The following is a 19,941-nucleotide window of genomic DNA, read 5'->3' on the forward strand; positions in this document are numbered from 1 at the left end:
AGGACAGAACAGTTGGAACATGTCCAGGAGAGGTGAAAGGATCGCACCCTAAGTCTGTGCGCACTCTGTGAAATTTGTCGTGACGTAGGCATTGTTGTGCTTCAAGCGACATCTACCGGTGACATCAGAATACTAACTTTCAAAATTATTTCAAGCAATTGGGACATGGGGATTCCCATGGTATTTATCGATATAAAACCTGCTTTTTCATTCCATTTGATAAAAACGTGATCTAAGTGTGTTACAGGTTTGTAGATTAACCAAATTATAATTTATTTTCGCTGGATGGAACTAGGGTGTGCGGCTTTAACTACCCAACTCATAAATAAATTCAGTTTGGTTCGATGTAGGTCAACATTACTTCTTTTAATATAATCTAGTTGAAAATAGCCAGTGCTTCCCTTTTAGGTCAACATTATTTTTCATTTTCTTTTCTTCCTCTCCGTCTTCTTTTTAAAATCATAATAAAACTAATCAATTTTTGTTATAATCCAGATGAAAACAGCCATATTTCCTTTCTAGACCAACTGAAGAAACATACTGCTAGCTAGAGCTCAACTCATAAAAAAAGTCATGATTTAATTTTTCTTCAAACATTATATTTTCTCTTTTTTTTCTTCTTTTTTTCTTGCTTCTGATTTTTTTCTTTTCAATACATTAATTTAAAAATAATCAAAGGCGAAAAAAAAAAAACTCACCAATTTTTTTATTCCTATAGTGCCAAAATAGAAGACTGGGTCACAGTGACCTCGCATTCTTTTTAATAATGGACTGGACATGTTTATGGATTTGTAATTGCTACAAGTATCTGCAGGTGACCCACAGTTAACTCTACGCCATATAAACAATTGTACAAGTTGTATGTCTACACACTTCTATCACCAGGTTTTCCATTCCATTAAAATGTCATTTAGATGTACTTTAAAATATATGCAATGAACTACGAGCTACAGCACTGTGGTAAAGCACTCGCTTGATGTGCAGTCAGTCTAGGATCTATTCCCGTCAGTGAGCCCATTCAGCTATTTCTGGTTCTGCACCACGACTGGTATATCAAAGGCCATGGTATGTGCTATCCTGTGTGTGTGATGGTGCATATAAAAGATCCTTTGCTACTAATGGAAAAATGTAGCAGGTTTCTTCTCTAAGACTATACATCAAAATGACAAAATGTTTGACATCCATTAATAAGTCAATGTGCTCTAGTGGTGTCGTTAAATAAAACAAACATCTTTTAAAATTATGATGAGCAGTCGGTCTGGGATCGATCTCCATCGGTGGACCCATTGGGCTATTAGTCACTCCAGCCAGTGCACTACAACTGGTATATCAAAGGCCATGGTACACGTTACTGTGTCTGTAGGATGGTGCATATAAAGGATCCCTTGCTGTTAATCGAAAAGAGTAGCCCATGAAGTGGTGACAGCGGATTTCCTCCCTCAATATCTGTGTGGTCCTTAATATGTCTGACGCCATATAACCATAAATAAAATGTGTTGTGTGTCATTAAATAAAACATTTCCTTCTTTTTCCTTCTTTTAAAATTACAACATGAGCATCATTTGGTATCAGAGAAATACCCACTTAACACTAGCATGATCACCTACATGTATACATGTACATCTTCAAATCCAGCCCAAACTGCTGTAACCTTTTCAGTACTGCATAGTAACAGAAAAAAAGGTTGACAAAATACATGGAATGCATTAAATGTAGCTTGACTGATTTATATTTCCTGTTGCTGGCAGGGCAAAATATATGTAACTGTCAAGGCAACCATTACAAAAAATAAGAAGATAAAAACAGACTTGGCTTCCTGTCAGTGAATGCACTACATGTAATACTGCACTGAGTTGGTTTCCTGTCAGTGAATGCACTACATGTAATACTGCACTGAGTTGGCTTCCTGTCAGTGAATGCACTACATGTAATACTGCACTGAGTTGGCTTCCTGTCAGTGAATGCACTACATGTAATACTGCAAAATACTGCACTGAGTTGGCTTCCTGTCAGTGAGTGCACTACATGTAAAGTTTGGCTTCCTGTCATGAATACATGTACGATTGAGTTGGCTTCCCTCAGAGCACTACATGTATTTGCACTGAGTTGGCTTCCTGTCATTGGCTATGTAATACTGCACTGAGTTGGCTTCCTGTCAGTGAATGCACTACATGTAATACTGCGAGTCAACTACATGTAATACTGCACTGAGTTGCATCACCAAAAGTACTATGAATTTTTATTTAAAAAATGAAAAAGAGTCATTCTGACACTGTTTTTTAGAGGAAACCTGCTGTCGTCACATAGGCTACTCTTTTATGACAGGCAGCAAGGGATCTTTTATTTGCGCTTCCCACAGGCAGGATAGCACAAACCATGGCCTTTGTTAACCATTTATGGATTACTGGTCAGTGCAAGTGGTTTGCACTTACTCACTGAGCCTTGCGGAGCACTCACTCAGGGTTTGGAGTCAGTATCTGGATTAAAAATCCCATGCCTCGACAGGGATCCGAACCCATAATCTACCAGCCTGTAGACTAATGGCCTAACCACGACGCCACTGAGGCTGGTAAAAAGAAAAAGAAACCCACAAACTAATACTTACCATCTCATGATTATTAAAGGGACATTTCTGAGTTTGCTGCACTTTTTAAAATGTTATGGAATAAAAGAGACTTTTTAACGATTGTAATTACATATAAAACACATTTTTCTGCATACAATGTTAGTGGCTGTATATTAAATGTGTTTCTGATCATTCTAATATTTGTACTAGGTTAAATTTCATTTTAGTTCCTAAAATATTTTTTTTCATACGTACGAAATTGTTTGAAGACAAAATCCAGTTTGAGCTTCTTACAAATATTAAGATGACCAGAAACACATTGAATATACAGATACTGATATTCTGAACAAGAAAATATATTTAACATGTAAGTTTAATCCTAGAAATATTTTAATATCTTACAATGCAGCAAACTCAGGAATGTCTCTTTAATTATATGTAGCAAGTGTTATTTCAAACACATAACAGTTCAGTAGCTATACTACGTTTATCAGCATGTCATCCACACAATAATCCAGTAAATAAATGTACTCCACCGGACAGATTTAATATTGTTACAAGTCATTTTTCACTACTGCCTGCAGCCCAGTATAGCAAGGTGTTCGGCTGATGCATGGTCTGTCTCGGATTGATCCCCGTCAGTGAGCCCACTGGGCTATTTCTCGTTCCAACTAGTGCACCATGACTGATATACCAATTAAACACTGTGCTATGTGTTATCCTGTCTGTGCAATGGTGCATATAAAAGATCCCTTGCTACTAATGGAAAAATGTATCAGGTTTCCTCTGTAAGACTATGTCAAAATTACCAAATGTTTGACATCCAGTAGCCAGTGATTAATAAATCAATGTGCTCTAATGGTGACGTTAAACAAAACAAACTTTTAAACCTTCATACAGTTAAAAAAGTTAAAGTTTTTAGTTTGACACCACTAGAGCACATTGATTTATTAATCATAGGCTACTGGATGTCAAACATTTGGTAATTCGACATATTGACTTAGAACCATTAGTAGCAAGGATCTTTCATACACACCATCCAACAGACAGGATAGCACATACCACAGCCTTTGATATACCAGTCATGGTGTAATGCCTGGAACAAGGTCAGATTTAATATTCTCAAAAGTGGTCTTTCACTACCTGCTACTCCCAATGGACATATATCCGGATTTTTCTAAGGAAGGAAGGAATGTTTTATTTAACGATGCACTCAACACATTTTATTTACGGTTATATGATGTTGGTTAAGGACCACACATACTGAGAGAGGAAACCCGCTGTCACCACTTCATGGGCTACTCTTTTCTATTAGCAGCAAGGGATCTTTATATGCACCATACAAAAGACAGGATAGTACATGGCCTTTGTTACACCAGTTGTGGAGCACTGGCTGGAACGAGAAATAGCCCAATGGGTCCACTGATGGATTTTTGTAAGACTTAAAACTTCATCCAATCGTAATATACTTACAGCAATAAAATCATTGTTCTTGAGTCGAATGATGTCACCGACAATGACCGTGTGCCATCGCTCCGACACAAGTTTCCCGTCGCGAAGCACGTCTGACTTCCGGTTGTTAACCAAGCCATCACTTCGATGTCGTTGCTATTACAACCACAAAAAAATATTAAATGAATAAAACATTTTTATATATATTTTTTTTTAATTAGATATAGCAAATAAATAAAGATGTATAACTTAAAAAATAAAATAATAGAAGTCATGATTAAGAAAGTATTCACATACAAAAAACATATTTCTATACTACAATTACATGTATATACATGTATTGGGAGTTCAAATGAGAAATAAATTCACTCTAATAGAAGTATTCATAATTACTGACTAACTATTACACACTATAAATGTACACAAATAACATGTATATAATTACACAATATTCTGTAATCTGATTTAGTAAAAATTCATCTATTGGGGGTATATTCTTATACAAAGAAGATATTGCACTAACACATGATGACACACACTTTTATTCTGTTCCCCTAATTGCTAACTTTTTCATTTTGTTTCTACCTTTTACTTTTTCTGATTTGGGCAGATGGCCAAAGTTCCTGGAATATCTGCCCAGGACAGCATGCTTGAACTGTAATTGGATCAGAGTACACTATGAGATCCCGTAAGAATTAGTCATATTGCACTTTGTGGAATATGAAATATATCATTCCAGTAATTCATGAGGCTTGTAGTAGTATTCTGGGGGCATTCAAAGCAATGCTTGAATATTATTTAGTAATTGTTGTGTGAAATCCACTGCTGAAAAATGTGAATATATAATTTCTCCAATAGCCAATGACTGGCCTACATGTAGAATGTATATATTGTATGTACATGTATGAATTCCAACCAATCAAACAATTTGTGCTGGCTCATATTATGAGAGATAAAAAAAAACCCCAAAAAAACAGACTAACTAAAAATAAACACAAATGTTTATATTTATATATATAAAAAAAAAGTTAATAATTTTTTTGTTGACAATGTTGTTTTGCAGTTCAGCCTGAGCAGTAAGCTCAAGTATTTTTCACACCTACACACTTATATCTAGACTAACAGAAATATAGGTAGCCTATAACTGGAGGCATTTTCATAAACATTACAGGCATGTGCCATTGATTAGCTGCAATTACAAAAAAAAAAAAAAAAAAAATATGTGCAAGATTCGGCAATTAAAAACTAAAAAATATATATATATACCAAATGAAAGGTTAACTATAATTGAGATTTATGAGAAATTATAATTCTATATACTTTGTAAATTAAGGTTAAGTAAATTTCCATTAGCAAATTTATTTTTGAAACCACATGACATAGTTATTAGTAAGTTCAGAACATTTTATAATTAAGTTATTTGATCAGAAAATTTCCATGATGGCACTGTATATTCTGAAAGTTTTTTAATCCATTTTTTGGGGGGTCACTAAATCCACAATGTATAAAAACTCAACATCATAACATGAAGCACTACCGGCCTTGGTGGTGTCGTGGTTAGGCCATCAGAAATAAGGCTGGTAGGTACAGGGTTCGTAGCCCAGTACCGGCTCCAACCCAGAGCAAGTTTTAACGACTCAATGGGTAGGTGTAGGACCACTTCACCCTCTTCTCTCTCACTAACCACTAACTCTCAACTGACCTGGACAGACAGCCCAGATAGCTGAGGTGTGTGCCCAGGACAGTGTGCTTTAACCTTAATTGGTAATAAGCACGAAAGTAAGTTAAAATGGAATGAAACATGAAGCACAGCTACATGTATGGCTTTACAACCATGTTCAGACTGAGTTCAGACAAATGTTCAGACTGAGTTCAGACTATATTAAAGTTAAAAATGTGATGAAGCACCCTGTAACACAGCTGTTTCAGGCTTGTTTGTCGACATGTACATTTTGTACATGTTTATATATAATTTGTGATGAAGCACCCTGTAACACAGCTGTTTCAGGCTCGTTTGTCGACATGTACATTTTATACATGTTTATATATAATTTGTGATGAAGCACCCTGTAACACAGCTGTTTCAGGCTCGTTTGTCGACATGTACATTTTGTACATGTTTATATATAATTTGTGATGAAGCACCCTGTAACACAGCTGTTTCAGGCTCGTTTGTCGACATGTACATTTTGTACATGTTTATATATAATTTGTGATGAAGCACCCTGTAACATAGCTGTTTTAGGCTTGTTTGTCGACATGTACATTTTGTACATGTTTATATATAATTTGTAATGAAGCACCCTGTAACACAGCTGTTTCAGGGTTGTTTGTCGACAAATTATATATACACATGTACAAAATGTACATGTCGACAAACAACCCTGAAACAGCTGTGTTACAGGGTGCTTCATCACAAATTATATATAAGCATGGCATTAAGTTAACATCATCATCATCAAAATAAGGATATAAGAAGATTTAAAACATACACACATCACAGCTAAAAATAAAATTTTCAATTAAAATTAAGATGTATCTGCATTATAACTAATTACTATAATTAAATCAACTGCAATTATAAATTATTTGATCCAAATACATACTACTACCACTTTTTAAACCAATATTCATTTAATAATAATAACAATAAAATTACTATTATAAAAATGTATTAAAATAATTACTATTAATAATAATAAAGTTAATAAATTTTAACAATAATAAAAGAATAAATATTTATTACTGGCAAGTTGAATAAAATAATAAATTAATGTTAATAATAATATAAGAGTGTCACAATAAATTTTAATAATAATAAAAGTGATAATAAATGTGTTAGTGTGATTTAAATAAATAATGAGCCGAATTAGCATAAATGTGAGCACACGTGACGCATATAGTATCGAGAAGATAAAATGGAAGTTGGTACATTAATTATTAATATAAAAGTATGCCTTTAATCACCATCCAGAAACCCTAGAAACTCCACAACCAGACAATGGCAGGGCAAAAGTAGAACACAATTTTTTTTTTAAATTAAAATTAATATATATAATTATGTGTCATGTATCTGCGAATTCCGAATGAAAATTTGTAATGGTTTGACATCAACTGGCAAGTTATATATTACGAGTGGGAAAAACACACTCAAAAACAAGAGGGGAACTTTTTTTTAAAAATAAAATCACCCTGGGTGGCAAAATACTCAAATGCAGAATTTTTTTTATATTCGATTTTTTTAATATAAAAAATATAATAAAAAAAATAAAATACTTGAATAAAAATGATTAGTAAAAATAATTAACAAATCTATATTTAAAACAAAAGCCCACAGAATGAAAAATATAAAAACTGATTAATTCCTGAATTGCAATTACATGTATATTAGTTACCATTTGTGTACACCAAGTGACAAAACACTCAGCAGAAAAAGCAAAAAAAAATAGTTTTAAAGGATTAACAAATGAAACCACTGAAGAAAAATAACCGATTATTAAACAATTTTTTAAAGCCTGCTAAATAAAAATATAAAACTGATTATTATTCTCTGAATTTGCAAAATAGTAACACACCCAGAAGCAGCAAAAAAATATTTTAAAAATATTTGTTTTAAAAAACAATTTAAAAAAGTAAAATCATTGAACAATGATGACTTGAACAACGATGACGTAATTAAACTCACAATATCGTCAACGGCGTCCTTAATGGCCGTTACGGTTAGCACGGCAACGAGTGGGATGACGGTGGTGAGGGGGGTCAGAGAGGAAATGACCGGCATCAGCTGGAACCATCGCCAAAGAGCAAAGCAAAACGGAAATTTATCAACAGGTGTGAAATAATAACGCAATTATCAAGATACACAATGTGCTGTACAATACACATTTTTATTGTACTTATGGCTGTATAGCGTTAGTTAGTAAGTCATGTTGGATTCATAGTTTTTTTTTTTTTTTTTTATGTCCATCAAGCACAATAAAAATGCATTCGTGACAGCTCATTGCATGAAGATCATTTTATTATCCACCATCATTTATCAATGGATGTTAAGAGCCAGTTTTTTGGATGTTAAGCTCAGTATTTGGACGTTATGGCCAGTATTTGGATAAATTAAATTTCAGTAACACCCAATTTCATTTATTTTATCAGCTGAACAGACAAAAGTGGAAGGAAGTTGTCGTTATGGACAAAATGTACAGATTAGAGTTAACTCCCTTGTCTGTCATTGCTGCAAAATCCAAAACGACAACTTGAAAGTGAAGGATCATGAGATAGTGTTGACTGTTTGTCATTGGATAATAATGCATGGTGGATAATAATGAAGTGAAACTGAAGATAAAGCAGAAGCCGTATATAATCTGTGGATAAAAATGCAAATAATCTGTGAGAAAGCTGAATAAAAGTTTCAAGAAAAAGCAAAACAAAACACATAATTTAAAGAGGGGGGAAAAAATCACCAGTAAATGAAAAAAAAAAATCTTAGAATTCTACATCTAAATATGGTTCCTGGAAAATAAATAAGACCGTGTACAGCACAGAAAGTCCAAGGCATGGCTATTATTGTGAGTACATTATTTATACACAGCTAATATTAAAATTACCATTAACAACACAGTATATTCAGTACATTACTAAATTGTAAATCTAATCATAAATTGTGATTAGCGCATTAAAGGGACAGACTCCAGTTTTTAAACCGTAAGGCGTATTTCTCACTATTACAGCCGTTTATGATCACCGAAATAAAAAAGTACTTATATTTTATTGTTTAGATTATCCATTTCCATACAACCAAAGTGTTTCTGGTCATCCTGGTGTTTCTAATACCACAAAATGCATTTTTCATATTTTTAAAAACGCACATGCGTCTGAGAAGTAATGATTATGGAGTCCTGTTTTAATCTATTTTTTAAGAGTATTTCAACGTCACAGACTCTTGTTTCACTCTGTCGTATCCAAATTTGTTACAGGTTTGTATATTAACTAAACTTGGTGACCATTTTTACGGGTTGATACTAGGGTCTAGCTAGGTGTCCCTTTAAGCACCCATGTATTTTAACAGTAAGTGAAATTCCATGTCACTGATTCTTGTTATTCCATAGCATACTGTTTTGAAGAATGATTTTTAAATTTAGCTGTGCATATAATTATGTATTATTCTGGTATTTGTCAGTTCTGCATATACATATTATTATGTACCAACATGTACATGAATATTCTCCAATAATAAACTATCATTTGGTGATTTACAATATCATGTATGTCTCAAAATCAGATAATTGTTACATCATTTTAATTTAAGGCAAAATATTTTAATATATGGTAAATTTAATGCTTTATGTTTCATTCCTGACATGTTTCAGCATGCCACAGTACAGTTAAAATGACTTTTAAAATATTTTTAAACACAGTTTGAATTCAGCCTAGAAAGAATACATACTTGTATTGCTTCATTTCACCCACTTTCAAAGGTATTAAAAAAACACATTCTATGGTGGATGGGTTAATAAATTAAAAACATGAAGGTTAATCAATTAACAATATGAGTAAAGAAACTGGGTCACACCTAACAATACCATATCATGGTGACAACATTTTCATAATCATGTGATGTGTATTGTTTTCGTCATGTTGTCATGGTGACAATCAATAATCAATGAATGTAGATGTAGACCAAGTACATATAGAACAGACATGATTATTGGCTAGAATTAGCCAATCAAATGACAGGTTGCGGATGTGACATTCAATGGTTGATAGAGCATGATACTTATTTGAGATGATTCCCAAATATAAATCACCATAAATTTAACTTTATAAACATGTTACAAAGGATACATAATTGTGTATGTACAAATACTGACAATACAGAAAAAGAAAACCACTACAAATTAAAGTGAATTTCAGAGAAAGCACAACAGAATTAAAATCTCAAAAGTTTGACAATCAAAAAGGTAATACAAACCATATATATACTCATGTCACAGTTTTTGTATTTCAATTTGGAAATATTAAAATTGGCCCAAACTGATATTGATCGAATAAACTGTAATTTATGATCTATCTAACAGAGATCATGCACATATGCATATGGGGCACCATGAACCCCCAACCATCCCCACTGGCTGAAAAATATGGACATTTCAGCAAATTATATTTAAAAAAAATATTTTTAAAATTCATCAAGAATGACATCTAATGTGAATATCATCCATTTAATTTGTTCCAATTCCGAGATGATTACTTTTTTCCTTTTTTTTTTTTTTTTGAGGGGGGTGGGGGTGGGTGGACACTAAAAAATAACTGGAAATCTTTAACGGTCTTGTTATTAATGAACAAAAACATGAAAAAATTTGGGATGGAAAAATCAAAATCAGGTTATTCATCTCTGCAAATAATTTATTCCCTGCGGGGATGTGGTGGTGGTGGTGGTGGAGGAGAACAGTATCCCATATGTCTACGGGTATGATAAAAAAACATTGAGTTTGTCAAACTGAGAGTTTAAGATGCAAGCATCTAGACACACTGCTACAAGCCAGCTCTGCGTGGTGGTGTTAGATGGGTAGCAGGCTATATACACATGACGGCTGACTTACAAAGTCATCTACTGCTTCCTTGAGAGCCGAAATTGTCAGCACAAACACCAAAGGTATCACCGTGGTAACTGGAGTGAGTGACGACACAGCCGGAATCAACTAACAAAGCCAATGATATACATTCTGTTAGGTGGAACACAAGCTTATCATTGGCAACAACACTCAGAACGTAAAAACCATCCACTTTGAAGGTGTATAACGCAGTATCAGCCACTGATGTTTCTTAAAGCTGCAATCTCTAGAAGATTTTCCAATCTAAACATTTTAGAATATACACGGAACATTTTGTTTTGAAAATCTTTATTAGCGATATTTGTAGTCAATTGAAAATTGATTAGCAACTACTGTTTAATGTCTTAAAATTGTGTAGCGATCTCTGAAACTTGCGTAGTAAATCGCGACGCGATACTGAACAAAATGTTTCCTGGAATAGATCATTGACTTCCAGCTTTTCTTACTGTTACACCCATTCTTCAATTTTTTTATCAAAGTTTGTAAAATTTTGATTTCCTTTAGATCTTGTTTTGTACAAAATTTTAAGTATTATTTATTTGATACACATTGTCTTAAAAATATAGTTTATTTGCATCCTATATGTAGGTCACCTTCAAACACAGTTTTAATGAAAGTGACCCCTTCAGGGTGAGTATGTGTTGCTGAATTACCATGAAAGTTGATTTTTTTATTTGATTTTTTGTCTTCTGCATCTTATTCATTAATTCATTGCCAAACTGCTTGAGAAAATACCTTTCTTCATGTCTACTCTGGTTACACATACAAAAAAAAGAAGAAAAAAGGAACAATTTGTAATGGCAATCAGATATATGTGACTTGCATATATGCAGTCCATAATCAATATCTGTTGATAGTGAAAACACTTAAGTTCATTAAGACTAGTGTTGGAAATAGGCAATGCTCGATGAGACGAAGTCAACCGGTGAATCACTAATGAGAGCTATAGTTCAGTTTGCAATTTGCACAGCGAGTTGAGAATGCAGCTTTAAATTACGATAGTATAACTAAAACATAGACATGCAACAATGCATTCAGCTAACATGCTGTCAGTATTACTACACAGAGTCTGTAATATGAGTATAAGTAACCAAGCTAATTCTACAGTAGTCCAGGGATTTATCCACAATTTTTTGCCAGTGTCCCATGCCCGATGTGATTCGGAAAATTAGCACTACTTGGGATTTTTTTCTCAGGTCACCGAATAATGCAGTACACTACTGTTAAATGGATTTATTAAAAAAGACAAATAAATATTTATACTGGGAATTTTAGCACGGAAATTGCCAATTTTTAGTGCCACTTTTTTTGGGGGGGGGGGGAGGGTAAGTCTTTTTTCCCCTTTCATTTTGTCTTCTCTTCACTCTTTTTTGTAAAAATATTTCTTTACTATTCATATTAAAATAATATTTATACAGACTTCAACATTGAAAAATTGAGGGGAGTGAATAAGTGTTCTTCTAACTTAGATTATGGGTAGTCATTTAAGATATTACTATATTGAGCATTAATTGATACCACAATGTAGTTAATTTATTTGTAGTACTTTTTTCTTCTTCTCAAATTCACATGCTAAGGGAAGCTAAACATTACTCTCCTTGAACTAGTCTCAGGTGAGTGACTGTGAGTAAGAGTGATTTGACTCCCCTCAAATGATGAGGTCTGTTTATATTAACAACCGACCTCAGTGGTGTCATGGTTAAGCCATTACTCTCCTTGAACTAGTCTCAGGTGAGTGACTGTGAGTAAGAGTGATTTGGCTCCCCTCAAATGATGAGGTCTGTTTATATTAACAACCGGCCTCAGTGGTGTCATGGTTAAGCCATCGGACATAAGGCTGGTAGGTACAGAGTTCTCAGCCCGATACCGGCTCCCACCCAGAGTGAATTTTAATGACTCGAAATGAGTAGGTGTAAGACCATTATATACACCCTCTTCTCTCTCACTAACCACTGACAGCTAATCCAATGTTCTGGACAGACAGCCCAGATAGCTGAGGTGTGTGCCCAGGACAGCGTGCTTGAACCTTAACTGGATATAAGCACGGAAATAAGTTTAAATAAATGAATGAAATATTAAAAACCCAGGCTGGACTACAAACTTACAGCTAACTCTTTTGAAAATTGAACATCAGCCAATGTGAAAATCATCCTTATATAAAACTTATAAACTGAACACTATTCCCTTGTATCTTTCCCCAAATTAACAAGTGCAGATCAATCAACTGCTAAGAACCTTCTTTAACATTATAATAATAACTGACAAGTACATGTATCTTTACTTGCTGACAAAACACAGAAAAAAAGGAGTTTGTATTGTTTAACAACACCACTAGTGCACATCGATTAATTAATCATCAGCTATTGGATGTCAAACGTTTGGTAATTCTGACTTGTAGTCATCAGAGGAAACCCACTACATTTTTCCTAATGCAGCAAGGGATCTTTTATATGCACTTTCCCAGACAAGAAAACACATATCACAGCCTTTGTCCAGTTGTGGTGCACTGGTTTGAACGAGAAAAAATCCAATCAGCCGAATGGATCCACCGAAGTGGTTTGATCCTGCAACGCAAGCACCTCAAGCCAGCGCTCAACCGACTGAGCTAAATCCCGCTCCGACAAAACATAGTGTCAAAATAAAACACATGTTGGTTCATTGGTGAAAGTACAGGCATAGGCTACCTGTATTTCTTGTTCCAGTCAGGGCACCACAACTGCTATATCAAAGGCCATTATATGTGTTATCCTGTCTGCGGGATGGTGCATGTAAAAGACCCCTTGCAAACAATGTAACGGGTTTCCCGTCTAACACTATATGTTAAAATTTAAAATGTTTGACATCCAATAGTCGATGATCAATATATCAATGTGCTCTAGTGGTGTTTTTTTTTTTTTTTTTATAATCTTGATAAAGTCAGCTAATTGCATGTATTAAAGCTCATATAACAAACAGTAGATAAATACATGTACTATGGTCAAAATACTTTCGTCCCAACCAGTTTTTGCCTGTCAATATTATTACGGGTCACTAGTGGCTGGACTTCTTTTGCCCACCGTACTGTTGGACCGGCAATTATTTTGAGTTTATACTTTATGATCATGTTTGGTCTGGCAGGTTTTGATTTGGTCTGGCAGATTTTGATTTGGTCCGGCAGGTTTTGATTTGGTCCGGCAGATTTTAATTTGGTCCGGCAGGTTATGATTTGGTCTGGCAGGTTTTGATTCGGTCAGGCAGAATTTGTAGTTTGCCGGAAAGAAGAATACCTGGCAGTACTTTTTAGCCAATTTCGACCCCTGATGTACACTAAAATCCATTTAGATTAATTTGAGAGTTTTTCAAACGACAGTTAAAAGGGGAAACCAAATAGCAGTCGCTTCAGATGTGCACACAGTACCCTTCGTAAGTAGAAGAATAAGGAAGTCAACAAAACAAGACTTCGAGCTGTTAGTACTAGACATCCATGCAAACATGTACAGCCATACTCTTCATGTCCTGGAAACAATCTAAATAACACGTTAGATACATGTATTCAGTTTCATCAAATATTCTATGATGTGTAGACATTGATATCAGATATATGGTGCTAAATATTCTGTAGTCACATCCCAAGACACTAATCCTACTCTTGTAATAATAAAATAATAATATGGATCAAGCAGCTATTGATATACATGTAGGTACATGTATTTCACTAATACATGTATTTCACGTACATATATCACTCATTTTTCATTTCAAATTTCATTTCAATTACAACAAATGATTAATTTACACTAATTTCTCTTTCACATGCAATAAATATTTAATGTTATATGTTCAATCTCATGCTAATGTAATTGCGAAAGTGTAGATCAATGTAATGGCAGGTTTTATTATTTTCTGTAATCAAGACCAAGTAATACCATTACCAAGATATATAACGGACATCAAACAATGAGCTGGGGTGTTTTTAAAACTAGAGCATTTCCTTGTAGGACTGACCGATTCTAAACTATTTTATCTTATAACTTGCCCATAATATCCATGTCATAAAGCCATGTGATATTTACCATTGTCTTATAACTTGCCCATAATATCCATGTCATAAAGCCATGTGATATTTACCATTGTCTTATAACTTGCCCATAATATCCATGTCATAAAGCCATGTGATATTTACCATTGTCTTATAACTTGCCCATAATATCCATGTCATAAAGCCATGTGATATTTACCATTGTCTTATAACTTGTCCATAATATCCATGTCATAAAGCCATGTGATATTTACCATTGTCTTATAACTTGCCCATAATATCCATGTCATAAAGCCATGTGATATTTACCATTGTCTTATAACTTGCCCATAATATCCATGTCATAAAGCCATGTGATATTTACCATTATCTTATAACTTGCCCATATATGATATGATATTTACCATTATCTTATAACTTGCCCATAATAACCATGTCATAAAGCCATGTAATATTTACCAGTATTAACTTGGTTAATCATGTTTTGCTGTCAATGGGTCACTTGAATACCTGAGCATAACGTTTCGATGAGATTTAGTCAAAATGTGTAATGTCATTTTATTGGTGAAGCGACTTCAGAACTTTGATTTACTCAGGGGTGGGAATTGGTGAACTGTAAAAAAAGAGGAAATCTAAAGGGGTCCAGGGGCAGATATCCCATGCTGCATTGTGATGCCGGCTAAAGGTTACTTGCTCCCTTTGCAAATGAAACCAAATAAGAAACGCAGCCACATTTAGATTGATAATGACGTCACAAACGTAATTTGATGTGTAACGTTATCATTTAGGACAGTTTTACGATATCATAGCACTAAGATAGCTTCAAAAATCCGGGCCCAGAAGTTTACATGATCAACTTTTTTTCCTGTGGAAAGGACGATTAAAATTGAAAGAAACGCAATGTTCCATGAGAGAAAAACCACGGATCCAAGGAGAATTCCCACCCCTGTTTACTAAATATCAAATTAAAATGTAATTTTAGAAGTGTTATAGGATAAATAGAATTCACTACTCATGTTTTTTAATATGTAAAATATCAACCTCGTCTAGTTAATGAGTATTTGTTCCGGCAGAGCTTCAACAAATACTGATTATCATTTATTTATATTTTCCATATTAAAAAGCACTCAAGATGAATCCTCTGTTTACTACACTTAAAAACAATTGATTGGACACTTATCAGGCCCTCGATCCTATAATATACTGAGAGAAAGAATTAAATACAACAATTGATTGGACACTTATCAGGCCCTCGATCACTATAATATACTGAGAGAAAGAATTAAATACAACGATTAGTATTAGCATCGTATTAGCATCATACAAAAATGTACTGTGGGATTGAATGTTAGTCAATCTCATGGTCCATTCCTTGACATGGTGAGGTAGCTTGCATGTCTCAATGACTTGGAGAGCTATGCCAGCTCCTGGTAGGGTCACCCAAGCTGGACTGGTCAAAGGGTAGAGACTAGACTAATATGGACTGGACAGACAGAGGACGTGAGTCAAGAAAGACAACTGTCTAGGAGAAGCAAACCCCAAAATCAAACCTTGTTGTCCCTCCCCCTTTTCACTGGATATATAGCCAACAACCTATATATACGTCATTAATCTGAATATTATTCTGTATATAAATGATAAAGTATACTTCTAAACATATCTCACTGACAATGCCAAGTATCTATTAAGTCTACAAGTTAAGAATGCAAATTTTACCCATGTTTCATACATTATTTAACCAAGAAATATCTATTTCTAAAGAATCTGATATTTCCAATTGTTTTTAACCTGAAACGGTTCTTGTTACCTGCAGAATAAGTAGTCCCAGAAAGTAGGCATTTGCCAGCCGTTGAAACTGTTCTATCAGGTTTTTGGGTAAGAAGGTGACCACATTGTACTTTGATGTGGATATGTAGTTATTCTGAAAGACAAAAATAAATAAATAAATAATAATACATGAAACTAAGTATTTCTCTTTTTCTCTCTTGTTTTTTCAACTTTATTTTTTCAGTCCCTTACATACAAGACACAGCCCATGTAGAGGGGTATACATGAGTTGTCCAGTACAGTATTATAAATACAAGCAGAGAGAAAGCTAAATCAAACCCCTTAATAAATAAATGCAGTAAGTACAGGGTACATGCAAATAAAATATTTATACCATTTTAAAAATAAAAAAATGCTACTGGGCCATTTTGACAATAAAATAATTAAATAGTATACAAAGGGACATCATAACTAAATAAAATGAAATAAATAAATAAAATGAATAAATAAATAAATAAATAAAATAAATAAAAGAATACGTAAATAAATGATATTTTTCAAGTATTTTAGGTCTACTGTACATCACATGTACTGTAATGTTAAATTAAAACCAATGTCACTCAAGTTTTATTTTGTTTACCAACACCACTAGAGCACACTGATTTATCAATTATCTTTGGCATTTGGTAATTTTAACATATAGTCTAAGAGAGGAAACCTGCTACATTTTTCCATTAGTAGCAAGAGATCTTTTATATGCACCATCCCACAGACAGGATTTTTAACGACATCACTCAAGCACATTGATTATTGAATCATCGGCGATTGGAAACTTGGCAATTTTGACATGCATGACAGTCTTAGAGAGGAAACCCACTATATTTTTCTATCAGTGGCAAGGGATCTTTTATATGCACCATCACGCAGACAGAGTAACACATACCATGGTCTTTGATATACCAGTTGTAATGCACTGGTTGAAAACAAGAAATAATCCAATGGGCCCACTGACTGGGATTGATCCCAGACCAACCATGCATTAAGCAAGCATATTGCATCCTGCCCCCAATGTCACAATCAAATTGTTGAGTAAATATGTGATCACCTTGACGTGGTCTTTCAAACTAAAGAGACTGTTTGAGAAAAGTAGGTGTCTATAGTTACTGAAGCAGAGAGGTTTATACAACAATGAAAAATAGGCAGCGGTGGTGGTAGCAATACATGAAGCTGCCAAAACTTAACTGTTCAAGTTTGTTTTGTTTAAGGGACATTCCTGAGTTTGCTGCAATTTTAAAGATGTTATCGACTAACAGAGACTTTTTAACAATTGTAACTACATATCAAATATACTGTTCTCAGTGTTCTCGCTGGGTGAAAATTAAAAGAGGGCGGCTGCGCGGCACCACACCCTTACCAAAAAAAACAAAAAAACCCAGGGATGGTGGGGGGGGGGGGGGGGGCGTGGGGAGAGACATGGTTACCATATTGTTGTGTGTTGGTAGACTGTCAAAAGTCATACTCCTTATTTTGTCAACAAAAAAGTGCAAAATAGTTATACGAAATACAAGCTGACTCCTCTTTTAATTGAACCGAAAATGTTATTGGGCTGACAATCACGAACAGTTCCGGTTTTGCTGAACCGATCAAAGTTTTAATACTATTATTTTAATAAAGATTTCAAGATATACGAAAAACAATAAAAATATTTGTAAAGTGATCCTCTAATGTCGGATACATTTTTTTTTTTTTCCCTGCTTTCCCTGCTTAAATGGAGCAGCGAGAACCCTGGTTCTGTATAAAATATTAGTGGCTGTATATTAAATGTGTTTCTGATCCTTCTAATATTTGTACTAGGTTAAATTTTATTTTATTTCCTAAAATACTTTTTTTCGTACATATGAAATTATTTGAAGACAAAATCCAGTTTGGGCTTCTTAAAAATATTAAGATCACCAGAAACACATTGAATATACAGACACTGATATTCTAAACAAGAAAATGTATTTAATATGTAAGTTTAATCGTCGAAAGTTGGAAACGTCTTACAATGGATTACTCAGGAATGTCCATTTAATAATACCTCTAGAGCACACTGATTTTTAATCACTGGCTATTGGATGTCAAACATTTGGTAATTTTGACATATAGTCGTAAAATTTGTTCAATCCTACGACCCAAGCACTCAAGGCAAGTGCTCTACTGACTAAACTAAGACCATCCCAGCCCCAGCTAACGGTGATCAAACATTAGCCAAATAACTAAGACCATCCCACCCCCATCTAACGGTGATCAAACATTAGCCAAATAACTAAGACCATCCCACCCCCAGCTAACGGTGATCAAACAACATTAACCAAATAACTAAGACCATCCCACCCCCAGCTAACGGTGATCAAACAACATTAGCCAAATAACTAAGACCATCCCAGCCCCATCTAACGGTGATCAAACAACATTAACCAAATAACTAAGACCATCCCACCCCCAGCTAACGGTGATCAAACAACATTAGCCAAATAACTAAGACCATCCCAGCCCCATCTAACGGTGATCAAACAACATTAACCAAATAACTAAGACCATCCCACCCCCAGCTAACGGTGATCAAACAACATTAGCCAAATAACTAAGACCATCCCAGCCCCAGCTAACAGTGATCAAACAACATTAGCCAAATAACTAAGACCATCCCAGCTAACGGTGATCAAACAACATTAGCCAAATAACTAAGACCATCCCAGCCCCAGCTAACGGTGATCAAACAACATTAGCCAAATAACTAAGACCATCCCAGCCCCAGCTAACGGTGATCAAACATTAGCCAAATAACTAAGACCATCCCACCCCCAGCTAACGGTGATCAAACAACATTAGCCAAATAACTAAGACCATCCCACCCCCAGCTAACGGTGATCAAACAACATTAGCCAAATAACTAAGACCATCCCAGCCCCAACTAACGGTGATCAAACAACATTAGCCAAATAACTAAGACCATCCCACCCCCAGCTAACGGTGATCAAACAACATTAGCCAAATAACTAAGACCATCCCACCCCCAGCTAACGGTGATCAAACAACATTAGCCAAATAACTAAGACCATCCCACCCCCAGCTAACGGTGATCAAACAACATTAGCCAAATAACTAAGACCATCCCACCCCCAGCTAACGGTGATCAAACAACATTAGCCAAATAACTAAGACCATCCCAGCCCCAGCTAACGGTGATCAAACAACATTAGCCAAATAACTAAGACCATCCCAGCCCCAGCTAACGGTGATCAAACATTAGCCAAATAACTAAGACCATCCCAGCCCCAGCTAACGGTGATCAAACATTAGCCAAATAACTAAGACCATCCCATCCCCAGCTAATGGTATCAAACATTAGCCAAATAACTAAGACCATCCCAGCCCCAGCTAACGGTGATCAAACAACATTAGCCAAATAACTAAGACCATCCCAGCCCCAGCTAACGGTGATCAAACATTAGCCAAATAACTAAGACCATCCCACCCCCAGCTAA

At 34.8% G+C, this 19,941-nt stretch overlaps 1 protein-coding gene across 2 annotated transcripts in view; it reads right to left on the reverse strand.

Annotated features, from left to right (window-relative positions):
* The window catches only part of LOC121387144 (phospholipid-transporting ATPase ID-like), a 133,383-nt gene that overhangs the window by 40,478 nt on the left and 72,964 nt on the right, over nucleotides 1–19,941 (reverse strand). The window contains exons 5-7 of one of the 2 annotated variants that reach the window (XM_041518172.1): nucleotides 16,452–16,565; nucleotides 7,704–7,802; nucleotides 4,040–4,174 (exon numbers count right to left, since the gene is read on the reverse strand). In XM_041518172.1, the coding sequence (XP_041374106.1) occupies nucleotides 4,040–4,174; nucleotides 7,704–7,802; nucleotides 16,452–16,565 (348 nt within the window). Of the gene's footprint in view, nucleotides 1–4,039; nucleotides 4,175–7,703; nucleotides 7,803–10,614; nucleotides 10,714–16,451; nucleotides 16,566–19,941 lie in introns of both variants that reach the window. The other variant, XM_041518178.1, reaches the window with a different exon arrangement.

The sequence above is a fragment of the Gigantopelta aegis genome, chromosome 2, assembly GCF_016097555.1.
Source record: "Gigantopelta aegis isolate Gae_Host chromosome 2, Gae_host_genome, whole genome shotgun sequence".
NCBI classification, from domain to species: domain Eukaryota; kingdom Metazoa; phylum Mollusca; class Gastropoda; order Neomphalida; family Peltospiridae; genus Gigantopelta; species Gigantopelta aegis.